Raw genomic sequence first — 16,259 nt, 5'->3', positions numbered from 1 at the left:
TGATGCCAGGGAGAGCAAATGTTTTGAGAATGATGAGGGCAACACATGTACAAATGTACACAAGTGATGGATGTATGGACTGTGATGAGTTGTACAAGCCCGCAATAAAATAACTAAAACAAAAAAAAAGATAAGAGATGAAGTGAGGGTCAAAGGTGGAAGCTGGGCATAGGTCAAATGTCAGCATTCAAGATCAGTGATGGTGTCACCTGGGTGGGCAGGAACTGAAGGACAGGATGACAGAACTGCTGCCCCTGAGCCTAGTGCTGGAGCAGTACAAGGCAGACACACGGACCATCGTGCGCCTTCGGGAGGAGGTGAGGAACCTCTCCGGCAGCCTGGCAGCCATCCAGGAAGAGATGGGTGCCTATGGGTACGAGGACCTGCAGCAGCGAGTCATGGCTCTGGAGGCCCGGCTCCATGCCTGCGCTCAGAAGCTGGGTATGCTTCCCTCCTGTCTCTGACCCCTGACCTTCACGCCCAACCTCAATACCACCCGGGTGCCCAGAGCCTGAGCATGATTTAGATCTCTAACCTCTAAGCTTTGACCCCCGACCTCCCGACACAGGCCGAACCTGTCCTCAGAAGGTGTGCTCGGAATGGTCCCCGATCCTTCACTTCCAACTCCCTACTTCCCCAACTCGATTCCATATTGGGGCCAGATATCTGTCTCCTTCTTCACCCCGGATCCAAGCTCTTCCCATCTAGATCCCCAATACCTCACCCTTGCCCTGCCCCCCTTGAACGCTTCTCACCCCACGCTCACTCCTGTTCCGGCCCTCAGGCTGTGGGAAGCTGACTGGGGTCAGTAACCCCATCACCATTCGGGCCATGGGGTCTCGCTTTGGCTCCTGGATGACTGACACGATGTCCCCCAGTGCGGATAGCCGGGTGAGTGACCGGGCCAACCCATGGGGAGGGGGAGGGATGTAGCCCATGGCTGCCCAGCGATGCCACACTGGTGACTCCTGTGGTCCACAGTGTGGCGGTGTGTGGACCTCCCCTTGATGGTTTAGTGACCACCAATGACCAAGGGCTTTGCCATCCGGTGAACTCACAGAGCCTGTTAACCTCCCATCATGACTGTATAAGGACTAGTGGTTACTGAGTGCCACCGACCAGCTCCCAATGACCATTCATCGCTAAGTTACCCAGTGACCAGTCCTTTCCCAAGGGTTACAGATTGGCCCCCTCTGGCCCCATTGAGTGACATCTGGACTTAGAGTTGTGACTGCCATGTGACCCCCTGCCTAGAACTATCTATCAACAATGACCTTCCTAGTGACTAATGGGGCCACCAGGTGGCCGTGGCACGTCATAGGTTACAGGGAGTGGCTAACCGCCAATCCATTATGATCATTAGGTTCTCGGGGATTATGAGAAACGAGTGGCTAACAGCTTGGGTTTAGCATCAGATTCCTATGCCAGTCCCACTACTGCTTCGGGGGGTCCCTTAGTGCCTCCGAGCTACAATTTCCTGACCTTCAAAATGACCGTGATTCTATCAGCGCAGTGGAGTATGAACCACTTAGCCCAACAGGCAGTCCTAACAAGGGTGCTCGAAAGTGCTGATGAGCACGATGGTGATGGCCCTAGGTCAGGGTTACAGGTGTGACCCCCATGGCGATGAATTCAAATGAGCTTTAATCAGGCCGTGCCTTCCCAGGGTCCACTGACTGTCCAGTGCCCAGGGACCGGTGACTTTCTGGGCCACGTGAATCCCCAGGACTGCAATTCCCCATGCTCCTTATGGACCGGGCACCGACCACTTAGTGTCTGTCTCCAGGCATTCCCTGACCAAATGATCTCAGTCATTGAGACGGGGATTGGGCATGAGTGGTCAGACGACCTGTTGACCTCAAGTGACCCTGGCTGACCCCTCCCTCGCTGCTGGGAACCCCGGGGTCACACCAGTGACCAACGACTGCTCTTGCAGGTCTGGTACATGGATGGCTACTACAAAGGCCGGCGGGTCCTGGAGTTCCGCACCCTGGGCGACTTCATCAAAGGCCAGAACTTTATCCAGCACCTGCTGCCCCAGCCGTGGGCAGGCACGGGCCACGTGGTGTACAACGGCTCGCTCTTCTACAACAAGTACCAGAGCAACGTGGTGGTCAAGTACCACTTCCGCTCCCGCTCCGTGCTCGTGCAGAGGAGCCTCCCGGGCGCAGGCTACAACAACACCTTCCCCTACTCCTGGGGTGGCTTCTCCGACATGGACTTCATGGTGGACGAGAGCGGGCTCTGGGCCGTGTACACCACCAACCAGAACGCAGGCAACATCGTGGTCAGCCGGCTGGACCCACACACCCTCGAGGTCATGCGGTCCTGGGACACCGGCTACCCCAAGCGCAGTGCCGGCGAGGCCTTCATGATCTGCGGCGTGCTTTACGTGACCAACTCCCACCTGGCTGGGGCCAAGGTGTACTTCGCCTACTTCACCAACACGTCCAGCTACGAGTACACGGACGTGCCCTTCCACAACCAGTACTCCCACATCTCCATGCTGGATTACAACCCGCGCGAGCGCGCGCTCTACACCTGGAACAATGGCCACCAGGTGCTCTACAACGTCACGCTCTTCCACGTCATCAGCACGGCAGGGGACCCCTAGGGGCTGCCACACCGGGGCCCCCGGGGGCCCTTCCCACGCTGCCTGTCTCCCTTGTGAATTCTCTGCTGTCTCTCGTGGCTCCTCTCCCCGCGCCCCACTTCTTTTGCGCCCCCTGCCTTTCTGCCAAGCTTCTGTTCGGGCCCCTGTATTTCTGCCAAGACCTCTCTTTTTTCCCTCCCCTCTCCTTTTGATACTTCATTTCTATATCTTACTGCCCTCTCCTTGCCATGCCCCCCCCCCTTTTTTTGGGATGTCCCTGTTTCTTTCTACCTCTTTTCATCAATGACTTTCCGGTCTCTGTTCCCATCTGTTTCTCTTTGATCTCTCGCCTCCCTCTCTGCTTCCCACCCCCTCCCCTCCCCACCCCCCTGCCCTTCTTCCAAAGGAGTTGAGTGCATGCATCTGTTCCTTTTTTTATTTACACGTTTTCTTTCTGGGATTGCTGGAATAAACGGGACCTTTGACACTAGGGCACTTGGGTCGTTCTTTTGCGTCCAGTGGGGCTGAGAAGGGGTCAGGTGGACGCCGGCTCCTGGTGGGGCTGGGGACCCCTGGTCCCACGACTTGAGCTTAAGTGACCTAAGGAGAGTGGGGCTAACATCGGGGTGCGGCTGGCCACTCACCACTCCCTGAAGCAAAACCCAACGCAGAAATGGTTCCGATCGAAAACAATTTGTTTAAAAGCAGTGTGATCCAAACAACCAAGGAGATGCTCGAAACGATGAAAACTGGCCTCAAATGAATATGCCCATCAGGGGTTTTCGCTGATCGATCACGCTGGCGCATTCGCAGAGTAGTCTGGCAACTTTTTCAGTTTTTAACAATTTGGCCGCTCTTAAGAATTTAGATGTTTTTTTTTTCTCTTTAAAAAAATACTCCATTTACTTTCGGCATTTCAAAATCATTTTAAGCAAATCTTATCTGGTCTAACAGGACACCAGGAGCACACTGTGCTCAATGCCTTTGGTGAATACGCTACCTGCCACCCCGTGCCCCTGTCCTGGAGCCCACTGTTCTGGCCGGGACTGCCAGGGACAGGCAAGGGCAGGGGATCTAGATGGCAGGAAGGTAAAACAGGGCGTCTAGAAGGGATTGACCCAAACTCAGGACCACTCTCTGGCATTGTCGGTTCTAACTCATAGCGACCCTATAGGAAAGGGTTACAACTGCCCGGTGGGTTTCTGAGACTGTACTTCTTGATGGGAGTAGAAAGCCTCATCTTGCTTCCGAGGAGCAGCTGGTGGTTTCAAACGGATTTTCGTCTACAGTCCAGCCTGTGAGCACTACGCCATAAGGGCTGGAAGAAGGGGCAGACTAAACCCCAAATCTTAGAGAGAAGACTAAAAGGAAGCTGGGAGCCACAGAGGGGGCCCAAGATGAGGGTGTGCATCAGCCAGATCTCCTGGCGCTCTCGGTGACGTGACTGTGGGGCTGGGGACCATCTGAGTGTCATGGGGTGTGACAGCGTGGAGGACAGCAAGAGGGTGGGGATTTGTCTTTGAGGTCAAGTTCTCCTAAATCCAGGAGAGGATGGAGGAGGTGGTGGTGCAGAGGACCCCTGTGCTCCCCCAACTTATAGCCCCCACTGAGTCTGGATCAGGAACCTTATGAAAAGTACCCTCGTGGGGTAGTTATGATGGAGGCCAGAGTGGAAGAGCAGCCCCACCCCCACCCGGTCCCACCCCATCTCTAATTAATGGCCTCCCTGATTAAATCATCTCCGCTCCGTGCTGGGATCTCCGGGAAGGCGGGCACCAAGGCCATATTGGGAATGAAACCAATGAATAAAAAATGCGACTGCCTAATGCGCTCATTTAAAACCAATTTCTACAGGAATCTTCAAGAAAAGCAATTAATTTCCATTTAAATTAACAAACTTGACATCAAGAGGGAATCGATCCCTGAGTTAGCACATTGCCAGGCTCTTCCCTCCATACTCAGACGAGGGTGACAGGGGATTAGAACTGCTGCGCCCTATCCCCCAACTTATTCTTGTTTGGAGGCAAACCCCACAGCAGGGGGAAGTGGGATGTGGGCGGCAGCCCAGGTTTCCCTCAGTCAGGATCCTCCGTACATAGATCAGGCACCTGACACGGCAGAAGTCCAAAAGCCACATAGACCTGGAGACCCACTTCCTCACCCAGAAAACAGGACCAGGTGGGGTATGGCCGCCGCTGTGGCTGCTGAGTCCCTCAGACTCACAGGTGCCCAGCATCCTCTTCTGCGTGCCCTCAGGCACACCACACACAGTTGTTTGGGGCCAGCATTCACCCCCTGCGAGTCAGACTCAGACTCCTCTCTCTCATTCTGAGCGTGCTTGGCCATGAATGGAAGCCAAGATTCGGGGCCAAGGTGGTGACTGTGTTACCCCAAGTGTGAGGTGCCCCACTAGCCCTGCCCGAGGCCACAAAGGCCTGGGTGAGTGTATGTGGCCCCAGAATCCACTCATGACCTCTGGGTACCAGAATAGAACTGTGCCCACCGGGCTTTTCAGTGGCAGATTTGGGGGGAGCTGATGGCCAGGCCTCTCCCCAGGCCCCTCGGGGCAGACTCGAGTGTGCTCACTGCACCTTGAAGTTTGCCGGGAACCAGCCCTGTGGGGAGGTGTCTGAGACAGGACCACACTGTCCCTGTCCTAAGGGCCTGGGATTTACAGCCTCAATTTCAAGGTGGGCAGGAGTGGCTGGGAGCACGGAGCAGGTGAGAGAAACCACAGCTACTTAATAATGCGTCACCTGGACACTGAGTGGGCTCTGGGGGCATGCTTATCCAACAGCAACTTTCCTTATTAATATTTTGGCACTGCGGACATACAGAGGGAGGGGGTGGGCAGCTACATGGTGACACTACCCCCAGGAGGGCACTCACGCCCAGTCTCATTGGCTGAGGACATCTTTCCTGGCCACTCATCTCTGATCTTCCTCAGGGTCCCCCAGGCAAGGAGAGAAAATCCTGCTTGGGGGCATAGCCAAGCCCCCAGTTCTTCCCACCAGATGGCCAGTCAGTCCACAGAGAGGAAACTCATTAAACCTTCCTAAAGACAGACAAGTCCCCTGCAGGCAGCAGGCAGGCGGGTCACTGGCCAAGGTGAGTGTTTATAAGGATGTGCAAATAGCTGGGGCAGGGGAGGGGGGTCAGGGCGTGGGGATGTGTGTCATTTGCTTAAACCCCCAAACTAGATTTGCATCAAATGGAGTAGGGACTGGGAGTAGACTGATCCCTCCCAGCCCCCACCCCTGGTCACTAGTCCCCCACACCCAGGGGCCCACTCTGCTCCTTGTTAACCCAACCGCCATACTCCCAGAATAGGGCTCCTCTCCACTCCCAAAAGGGCTGGGCCAGAGCCCTATCAGAGATGCTGCACTTGCAGGGCCCCCCTGGTGCCATGGTAACAGCATCCGCGGAGGATGCTGGGTCTGGCAGCTGGACCCATGAACTGCCTGCCAGAAGCATTTGCGGTGATGGGAGCAGGCCCCAGGGTGCTGGGTGTGAAGCCTTCTAATTAGAGAGCAGCCTGGGGTGTGGGGAGCAGGGGAGCGCAGTGAAGATGAGCACCCGGCGCTGGCTCTCAAGACCCCTGGCAGAGCCTCCTCCCCTCCCCTCTGCACAGGGAGCTATGGGAGGGGCCCAGGTGGTTATACCTTTGAAATGTGTCCTGGGGGACGCTTGGCATGCCCGGGGTGGGGGTGACACAAGGACTGGTGGGCCCTGGGAACCCCCTGGGACTGAGCAGCTGGTCATTCCTAGCAGGATGTTTCCAGACCAAAGACAAGTGTGGCTTCTCAGGGGAGAGAGCTGCAGCATGGAAGCTCCGGTGGGGGGAGATGGCACCCAGACCCCAGGGTGGGAAGGAGACACAGACAGAGGAGCAGTGGTTCCGGTTCCGAGGTTTAATGTAGAGCAGGGTAGGGTGCTGCCCTGCCCCTCAGAGAGGGTCCTGCAGCCAGGCCCCCTCTGCCTCCAAGTCAAGCATCTGCTTTTTGCAGCTGAATAGAGGAACTAAAGCTAACCAGTCCTGGCCCTCCTGCCCCTCCCGGGCCTGGGGGAGGGGCAGCTAAGAACCAGGCCTCCTGTGAGATAGGTCATTGCCTTCAGGTGCTTCTGGAAGCCCCCTCCCCCCTTCATGGCCCTTCTGAAGTCAATTCCTTAAGATGCAGAGGGAGGGAGGTCTAGCAGGGATCACCCCAACAGGGGGTGGGCAGGGGCCCTGGAGCCCCAGGTCCTGAAGAGCCCCCTCTGAGCCAGTGTAGGAAGAATAAATACTGAGTGCCCTACGCAGACTGGAGCGCCAGCCGACACACCGGAAGCCCTGGTGGCCCGCAGCTCACTCGGTGCGCAGGATGATGTGGATGCCGGAGTCCGTGAACACTGGTCCGCTCATCTCCCCCGTCCGCAGTGCAAATGAGGCGTCTTCGAATGGCTTCTGCATCTGGCCTGGGGGGACCATGTGGACAGACGGTGGGTGGGGGCTGAGGTCCGGCCAGCCAGCCAGCCAGCCAGCCAGCAGGCCAGGCCAGGGCAGGCAGAGGGAGCAGATGGGGCCCCACTGGTGCCCGAGCTCCAGCCTCATCCATCATGCCGTTTATGGCCGTCACGGTGCTGAGCCGTGGCGCAGCCGGGCAGCAGGGCCATTAGCAGGCCCTAGGAAGCCTCGGACAGCATGAGGGATGGCAGGCCGGGCTGTCGCTGCTGCGCTTAGAGACGCATTTTGGTGATGAACTTGTCTCCCTGGGCCGGTTCCCTGCCCCTGTCAGATCATCTGTCATGCCTGCCTCCTGGGCGGTGGCCCACAGCCCTGGCCAGCTCCCGCCACCCAAGGATGCTGCGCCCAATTCCCCAGGCTTCTACTTGGATGGAGGACCAGGAGCAGAGCAGTAGCAGGTGCGTCTGCCCCCCACCCCTTGTGCTCTGGGCTGTCCTCTGGACCCCCTCCCATCCCTCACCCCTACTGAGATGTGTGGAGGGGACAGGTCGGGGGGACGGATCCCCTATGGGACCTCTCGAGGCTCTAGCCTTACCCTCCCGACATGGCAGGCAAATGACAGGATGAGCCTCGATGGGCCCATATCAGGGACAAATTGAACAGAGGCGGTGACACCCCTGAAGGGAATAACCCTAGAGGGAAAGCGGGATGCACTCACCAGGGACCCTGGTGTAGGGCAGTCTCCACGCCTGGAGAAAGGGACTGCTGCCACCTGGTGGACCCAGGAGGCTCGAGCACTGTGGCTACCCCCCAAAGGAGCCCTCCCCACTTCCACGTCCCCTGGTGGGTGGAGAAAGGCGGGGGTCCCCCAGGGGTGGCAGTGCCCATTCCTCGCACACCTCTGCTGAAGGCACCCAGGTCTCCCCGGGCCTTGGCCGAGCTGCAGTCGCTGAACTGAGAGGCTAGCGACTCAAAGTCCTCCTCTCCGGATTTGATCTTCTGGATGTAGCCTACAGACAAGAGAGAAGCTGCTCGAGGGCCGGCCCCACGGGGGGGGGGAGACAGCGGTGCAGCCCCCACCCCAATGAGTCCAGGGCTCACACATTCACCCACTACAAAGCACCCAAACACATAATACACATCCACCAACACCTTCTCCCTGCACGTGCGACCGACACATACCCACCACCACCACCACCACCCCTCCACCACCACCCCTCCACGGAGGAGAGAGGGAAGCAGGGCCGGGAAATAGAAGGGGGAGGCTGAACCCACAGCAGTGGGCTGGGACCCAAGGCCCCCAAGGCAGTTGAGGGCAAGTTTTCAGGGGGTGTCTAAAAGAAAGGCAGGTCAGGACTGTGGGCCGCAGTTGTCCCACCTGTTCAAGTTGAAGGAGGCCCAGGTGGCTGGCTGGGGGGTTTGAGGCCATGCTGAGGTACCCCACATGTCACTGGAGCAAACACCAGGCCATTCCCATAGATCAGTGTCTCCCAAAATGGGTAATACCGCCCGCGGGAGGCACCTGAACGACAGGGGGTGGGGTGTATGTAAAGCAGATAACCTACCTACACTTTATCCTGGGCACAAGGTTGTCATTGCCGGAGGGGGGGCGCCGAGTATTTTTTTTTAAAGGGCAGTAGGTCAAATGTGTTTGGGAAGCTATGCAATAGACGATGTCCTGGGGTCCCTGAGTCAGGGCCGTCTCCCTGGGCAGGGAGGGCAAGAACAGTGAGGAAGCGGGCTCTCAGCAGAGGGCGCCAGGCGACACTCCAGGCAAGCATCTCCTGTGGTGTGTGGGAGGGTGTTGGGCGCTCCTGTCAGCCACTGCCCCCCTCCCCACCAACCCAGCCTCAAGCAGCACCTCTGCCACACAGACACAGTCACAAAGGAGACCGGTTGTCCAGCCAGTCTCCAACTTGTTCCCACAGCACAGCCATTGCGCAGGCTCCAGGACCCAGGAGGGGCCTCCCAGTCTCTCTGAGGTTCTTCTGTGCAGGACTCCACCCTAGACTGTGCGGCTCCTTTCCACCAGTGAGGCTCAGCCTGGAGGGATCTTTGTATCACCTGAGGCACTTCCACTGGGGGCTCCTGGCACCCACCTACTGGACAACTCAGTAACCCAGTGGAAGTGCCACTCACATATCAGCCTGGCACCGGCAAGGGCCAGAAGGCTACACCACTGGTTATGCCCATTTACTTGTGCTGAGAGACTGGGGGTGGGTCTGTCTAACACTGACCTGGCCTAAATATCACCGTGAACGAAATGTCACCTCGGTCCATCTTCCAGGGCCTGTGGTGGAGCCGGCGCCCATCCTGGAATCTGATCCATGTAGTCAGAAAACAGGGCCTACCTATCACCCCCCTCTGACCCATGTGCTTGTCATCCCTACCTTTCTTTGACCATTCCTTTGCTTCCGGCCAGCAGGCCCCTCAGGCACACCCACCAAAGGTCTGTTGGCAGCACAGTGAGCCCCTGACAAACATCACTTGCAGTTACCACTCCCCTCCTACACGGACTTCTCCGTCTGGTCAGCTCATCATGGGGTCGGCTTGCTGCAGTGCCTTCCGCCTGCAATGCTGCACTGGGCAAACCCCCCTGCCCCACCCTGACTCCCTGGGCTGCGCTCTCTGTGCCAGAGAGGCCCAACTGATGGTCCACTTGGCCAGTGAGGGAGTCCTGCCCAGCCCCTAGCCCTATCCTCCTGACGCCCGGAAATGATTTGTAACAAACATCTCCTGGCTTCTTGCCAACGCCGGCACACCCCTGTGCGTCCCCTCAGCAAATTCTCCACCCCTCCCAGTCCCTGCATCCACCTCTCTTCCTGCCTGGCAGGGCTGGATGGCCTCTGACCAGAGCCTTCCCAAAAAACCCCAACTGCCAAGGGCCTCCTATGGATGCTGCTGCCTCCGTGGCGAGGGCAGGCCTGGCCGGGCTCAGTCGGCTTTGTTCCTGAGGGACTGCACAGGCACTCTTTGCCATCGGCGGGGCTCATGAGCGAAGGAGACAGAAAAATGCCACAGACATGCCAGAGCCGCACGGCTTCCGGCATGACCCTCAAATCCCAATGCTATGGGGAGAGGACAGAGGGAACACCTACAGTCCTTTTGGGAGCTACAGGCTGTGCTCGGAGGAAACCCCAGAACCACATGGACCCAGGGCAGTCTCTCGAGGGTTCTCAGCCTGGAGTGCCGGGACATTTCACAGCCCGTCTGCCTTTGCCGGCAGACCCCAAGCCAACCTGTTCAGTGACCCTTGGAGGCTGAGGGGCAGCCTCAGGCCGCCAACTCCTGGGCTCAGACAGCACCGATGCCACTCCTGTGCTGTGTGCCTCTGAGCCTCACTTGCCAAGCTTGTAAAACGAGGCAATAACAAGTCTGACCTTAGAGTCAATGAGTTGCTGCCTGGAGCCATGCCTAGTATAGAGCAGGCCCTGCCCAGCACCAGTGTCAGCGGCAGGGAGGAGCCAGGGTGCAAACGGGTGGCCCTGGACCCCAAGTAAGGATCAAGTCCCAGCCCTGCTCACCGGGTCAGCACAGGTACTTCCAGCCCATAGCCACCCGAGCATCACTGGCGGAGGTGACTCTCCAGGAAAAGAGGTGTCCCAAGAAGCCCCACACCAGAAGCAGCCCAGAAGGACTGTCGAGCCAGCCAGCCTGGAGGCCAGCAGATAAGGGGCACCCCTAACCCAGGACACCAGGCCGGAGGAGCTCTTTGCTCCTGAAGTGCAGGGCATGTTGGAGAGGGTGGGGAGGAGGAAGAAGGGGGACCAAGGATGGGAAATGGAGCTTCTCAACAGCCTGGCCTTCTTAGACAAGGACATCGGCAATGACACCCAGTCAGCCCTAGGATCCTGGCAGCCTCTGGCCGAGGCCCAGCAGCTGCAGAGGAAGCGCGGTTGGGAACAGGAGTCTCAGCAGAAAGCGGGAGGCGCTGGCACTCGCTGCTGTGGGCAGTCTGTCCCCTGGGGGCACAGGGGAGCAGCAGCTAACTGATGGTGGGGAGTGTCAAGCCCAGGCTGTCGCTGGGGAGTCCACTGCCCATGCCACCATGTCCTGACCACCTGGAAGGAGCCCAGTGGACTGTCCCAGACCACTTCTGGAGAAGGGAGAACAAGGTCCAGAGGCCCGGAGCTTGCTGACATCACACGTGGGTACCTGGTACTGAGTACACCTGGTGGGGGCATCTCAAGACTGGAAGGTCGAAAGACCCAGGGAGGGAGGTCAGGGGCCCAAGGTCAACAGAGGGGCTGCATGCTGAGCCTGTCATCCCTGGCTCTGCCTAGAGCTCTCCCTGTGGGCAGAGAATACAGCCAGGGGTGGCCTTAAGCCTCCGCCTTGCCCTGGCCTTGCCCTGTCGGCAGCTCCCTCGGCCACACACACCTGAGGTCTGGGTGAGGCCAGAGCAGTGTTGCACCGGATACTGTACCCATCGCCCTGCTGAGCACCCTGCTCTTGGCACCCCAGCCTCCGTTTCTACAGAGGGGCCAACTGAGGCACCAAGACAGACCCACTCACTGGAGGTCACACAGCAGACAGGCACTGAAATCCAGCTGGTGACCTAACCTACTATCTCTGAGTTAGGTGCCCCTGTCCACCTAACCCATTACTTAGTCCTTTTGAGCCTGCCTGCTAAACCTGTCCCCTTCCCCATCCCACAACCCCACCCAGTTTGAGCCTCAGCCACTCTAGCTGTAACTACCAGGTCCTTGCCCTGGGTCCTGCTGCCACTCTGAGTCGGCACAGCCTCAAGCTCAGCCCAAAGGCCCAGCTGTCCCTCTCTAAGAACCTCCAGGTCCTTTGGTGCCATCACCCGCACTGGTCACTCCTTGGCCATCCCACGGCTCACTCTGTCCCCTCCTCTCCACCCGTCTCTGCCAGTGAGAGCACCGCCGGCAGCTGAACTACCAATGAGTGCCCTTTGTGCACTCCTACAAGGGCCACAGGTCTCAGCACAGGGCACCTCAGAACGGGGAGCACCCCGAGGTCATCTTGTGACTCCCTCTGGGCTTTCTCCACCTGCTCCCTCCTCTCACCCAGACAGAGGCTCGGCTGTCTGACACCACCAGCCAGAGTTTTCATCCTGCCGGCACAGCACCAGCACCGCAGGGACGCTCTCCAGGTCCCTGAGGCCTGTGGGAAATGACCTGAAGGCCTCTTTACTGTGGCCGTTGCTGGTCTTGAGGGTGGCTGGTGGGACTGAGGAGCTGAAATTTCGGGGTTATTTGATTGGAATTAATTTAATTGAATGAGACATATATAGGCTTCCGTTTCCTTCTGTCAGGAACCCTGGGCTTGCTACTGGGGTGTGTTCTGGGAGCTGACTGCAAGCCAGGCGGCAGGGTGGGCGCTGGGAATACAGAGAGGCGAGAGCCGGGACCTGCGCGTCCAGAGCCGAGCTCTTTCATGTGCCTTTAAGGTTTTCTCCAAGAACTGGGCTCCTCTCCACACCCTGGCTTAAGCCCTAAGAAGCGCCCAGGCACCCATACGCTGCACTCGGTGGGCACATGCACGTGAGCAGGTGACAGAAAGCCCTGGACTGGGCCCGCACTGATGCTTTGCCAATGGCGGTGATGACGCCTGCTGGTGAGGATGGAGTAGCCACTAGAGGCCAGAAGCTGTTCGTGCTTCATTGTATGAGGGCAGCCAGTTTGGTTTTGGAGCTGGTGTGGAGGGCAACTGGTGAAATGCAGGGACCGATTTTTGAGTACTGCTTGCAGTACATGAATTTAAATGGTGACAGCCACATCGCGACAGAAACAGCTATCGCGGACTACTCTAGCTCAGGGTTCCACAAACTATGGCTCTGAGTCCAATCTAGGACAGGGGGCTGAAAATTGGCTTGAATTCTGCAGGCAAGCGCTGTGGGGTTAGGAGGAAGACAAAAACAGAATCTCCGATGTGGTGCAAAAACCAAAGTGGAATCAGTCTCTACAGATGCCTCGGTAAGCACAAGTAAGCCTGTGCTTGCCTCGCTTATTGAGTCATCTGACAGGAACTGAGAAACACTGCCCCTCGGATACAAGGTGTTCTGATGCCCATTTCACAGAGGGAAAAACAGCGAGTCTCAGGAAGCGAACCCAAGTCCTCAAGGTCGCAGAGCTGGCAGCCTACAGCTACTCAATCAGCATAGACCTGCCAGCCTCCGGGCTTGGGTCCTCCAACCCTAACCTGGACTCACCCAGGGAATGCCGGACAAAGAGAGGCGGCTGTGACGTGGGCCAAGTTCCTGTTACCCACCTGGCCCTCCACGCCGGCTGACACCCTGCAGGATGACGCAGGGTCATCTGAGGACCCCACCCTGAGCCCCTTGCCCCAGCACTGCTTACCATTGATCAGCTCCAGGGCCTCCTCCTTGCTGCGAGTGATCTTCTCCTGCCGCCAGGACGAGGGCCGCCTCGACTGGCTGTGCTTGACCAGCAAGTGGGAGCAGCGGACCCTGGTGGGCTCCCCCTGCCCGTTCTTGCTGCCACCGCTGCTGTTGCCACTGGGCCGCTCCCACTGGCTAGCATTGGTGATGTGATTGAAGTAGTACACCCGGCCTGGAGGGGCAGAGGAGGCGGGAACCATTCAACTGGTGCTCTGGGGTCCTTCTCCAGATAGGACAAGGTTTCAATGGACTCATCCTGCCTTGTGCCCATAGGCCCTGCCCTTAGGGAGCCAGCTCTGCAGTGGAGCAGCCAGGCACTACACCAGCAAATGAGAAGGTTTCCGGGTTTCACTCACTGAGAACTGCAAGGAGAAAGATCACTGGAGCCAAGCCAGGATGTGCAGAGCACACCTAGGGACAAATCCGGCTCTGCCTCACTCAAGTACCAAACACAAACTCACTGCCAGCGAATCAACTGACTCATGGCAACCCAATAGGACGGGGAAGAACTACGCTGTGGGTTCACAAGCCTGTCACTCTGGAAGCCCGTCTTTCTCCCCTGGAGCCGCTGGTGGTTTTGGACTGCTGACCTTGGGGATCGCAGCCCCACTTGTAACCACTACACGGTCACGGCTCTTTTTTCTGGCAGGGACTCTGTGCTGGAGAGGGAACAAACAGAACACAATGGAAGAGAATCCTGATACAGTGTAGCAAATACAACTGATGCCATCAAACACTTTGGGTGGAAGTTGTCCACTGGGAACCTCACTGACTGACTTCCACCAAAAGCTCAATGAAGTTATTGCCATCACTTTTTTGTTCAAGTGTGTGACCGCAATCTTTCCCTTTTCTGGAGGGCAAAATTGAGGCCTTGGCTTCCCCATCTTTGGGAACAGCAGTGATGTTTCCTGTTTCCTCGGCCCAGGCACACACTGAGGTCCAGCTGGGTGTCTGGCCCGTGGAGCGGTCCAGTGGGTAGAAAGTGCCAGAATGAGGTGGCAGAGGTGGGCAGGGCAAGAGTTTTCTGCAGCAGGTTCAGGTGAAAGGCTGGAGTCGCCAAAAACTTGGGTCAAGGGTGAATCTGGTTAGACACTGTGGCAATGGGGGCTGGCTCCCTGAACCTCAGCTTTCTGCTCTCAAAAGTTGGGGTGAAAGAATAAGCACCCGTGGGATTCACGAGGAGCGCTGAGGACCCATGCAGAATGCTCCCCAGGGTGCCAGACACATAGTAAGGTCGCAGCCAACAGGAATGATTACTGAGCAGTGCTAGATGAGGTGACTCCCTGGGGAGCTTGCTACTAAGGGGCGTGGGCAGGGAGCTCTGTCCCCAATCCCTGAAGTCAACCTCAGAGGAGCCCCCAGAAGTTTTGTGGGAAGGTTCAGTTTCCCCATCTGCAATATGAGGGGGTCATGATTCACTCCCTCCCACGACTGTGGCCACTCGAACACATTCAGGCGCTTGGCACTGCGCCGGACGCGGACACAGACATGGCCTATTGTTGGGGGACACCTTCAAATCCAGCCCAGGACACAGGGGTCAGGACAGCCTAATGCGGGGTAACTGGGTCCCAGACGCAGTCTCAGATATGGACGCCGGGGCTTGAAGACTCTGAGTCACGGAACACTTCGGGGCCACACTCCGAACAGGAGGGTGGGCTGTTCCTTCAGGGATGCGCCCGGGCCCGGCGGGGTGCAGGGGCGTCCCCAAGAGGCCTGAGCCGCATAAGGCAGGGAGGATCTGCCGGGCGGGCAAGGCCAGGGGCATCCGGCCAGAGGCTGCGCACTCATCCGTCTCTCACCCGCCCTGCAGACACTGAGCCTCCCTGAAACCGCCGCGCATCAGTGCCCCCCGCGCCCCCGCTCCAGAGGCTCGGAGCTCCCACGCGGTGGGCCGGGCCGTTTCTCGGGAACGACACGGAGACGCCGGCACCCCCGCGGGAAAGAGGCGACGGCGCTTCCCCCCAAAGGCGAGCTCGAGCCCTGCTTCTCTGGGCCCGCGAGACCCCACTCCAGCCCCGACCCCCGCGACACCTGAGCTGCGGCTCATGCGCTTCTCCCAGCCGGGCGGCAGCTTCTCCTCGTCCGCCATCTTCCCTCCTGCCGCAGCGCCCGCTCCGCCCAGGCTCCCGCTCCCGCCCGCCGTCGTCACTGATTGGCTCGGTGCGCCCCGCCCCGGAACCGAGCGGCAACAGTGATTGGGCGTCCCAACCGTCGGCACTCGCTCCTTTGCTTTCTATTGGTCCAAAGTGAAGGTGGGCGGGTCCGCGCACATTTTACCTGGGCCCCGCCCATGGTTGGCCTCGCCCGTTCCCGCCCCTTCGGCTCCTAAGAGGCGGAGAAGGGACGAAAGCCCGCCTTTCTCAACGCCCAGAGGCGAGCTCCGAAGACGTCCCGACGCCTCCTGGGCGTCCTTTGCCGCACCACACACCCCGGCAGGAAAGAGCTTACTGTTTGGCTGCCGCAGTGTCAATTCCCGCCTTCCTAAGCCAATCCTGAAGCTGCGCCACCGCTCGGTGCCTCCCCATGCGGAAGTGTCTGGCGGGTGCGGGGCTGACGGTGGCCGACGAGGTACTCGGGAGAGGCGGGGCTGCCTCTCCGTTGCCATAGCAACGGCGTTGCCACGGTGAGTAGTCGCTAGCATCCTGGAGCCTAAATTTGGTTCCTTCATCCTCCCTCTCTCCACCTGTCTCCTCCAGCTGTTCAAAAGCGAACTCATCCCCTATTATTCGGTCAAAGCTGAGCCTTCCCGAAGCTACTCAACCCACACACCTACTCCCAAAGGAAGCGTTCATTGACAGTTCATCTACAGGCATGTATGACCATTAAAAAAAAATGCTGAACAACGACATGAGCAC

At 58.4% G+C, this 16,259-nt stretch overlaps 2 protein-coding genes across 3 annotated transcripts in view; one reads left to right on the top strand and one right to left on the bottom strand.

Annotated features, from left to right (window-relative positions):
• Positions 1-3,083, top strand: part of OLFM2 (olfactomedin 2) — an 88,784-nt gene extending 85,701 nt beyond the window's left edge. For both annotated transcript variants that reach the window (XM_075546555.1, XM_075546547.1), the window contains exons 4-6: positions 222-441; positions 785-891; positions 1,937-3,083. In XM_075546555.1, coding sequence (XP_075402670.1) covers positions 222-441; positions 785-891; positions 1,937-2,614 — 1,005 coding nt within the window. In that variant the 3' untranslated portion in view covers positions 2,615-3,083. The remainder of the gene's footprint in view (positions 1-221; positions 442-784; positions 892-1,936) is intronic.
• A 3,406-nt stretch (positions 3,084-6,489) lies between these two features.
• PIN1 (peptidylprolyl cis/trans isomerase, NIMA-interacting 1) lies at positions 6,490-15,518 on the bottom strand. The gene is made up of 4 exons (XM_075546536.1): positions 15,436-15,518; positions 13,364-13,576; positions 7,937-8,047; positions 6,490-7,048 (listed from the first exon to the last, which is right to left on the bottom strand). Exons 1-4 carry the CDS (start codon positions 15,491-15,493, stop codon positions 6,939-6,941), a joined length of 492 nt encoding a protein of 163 aa, XP_075402651.1. The 5' UTR covers positions 15,494-15,518; the 3' UTR covers positions 6,490-6,938.
• Between the last annotated feature and the right edge of the window lie 741 nt (positions 15,519-16,259).

Source organism: Tenrec ecaudatus, chromosome 1 (assembly GCF_050624435.1).
Source record: "Tenrec ecaudatus isolate mTenEca1 chromosome 1, mTenEca1.hap1, whole genome shotgun sequence".
Taxonomy (NCBI): domain Eukaryota; kingdom Metazoa; phylum Chordata; class Mammalia; order Afrosoricida; family Tenrecidae; genus Tenrec; species Tenrec ecaudatus.
The sequence above is the reverse complement of the archived record's forward strand: the minus strand, read 5'-3'. Positions and strand labels throughout refer to the sequence as shown.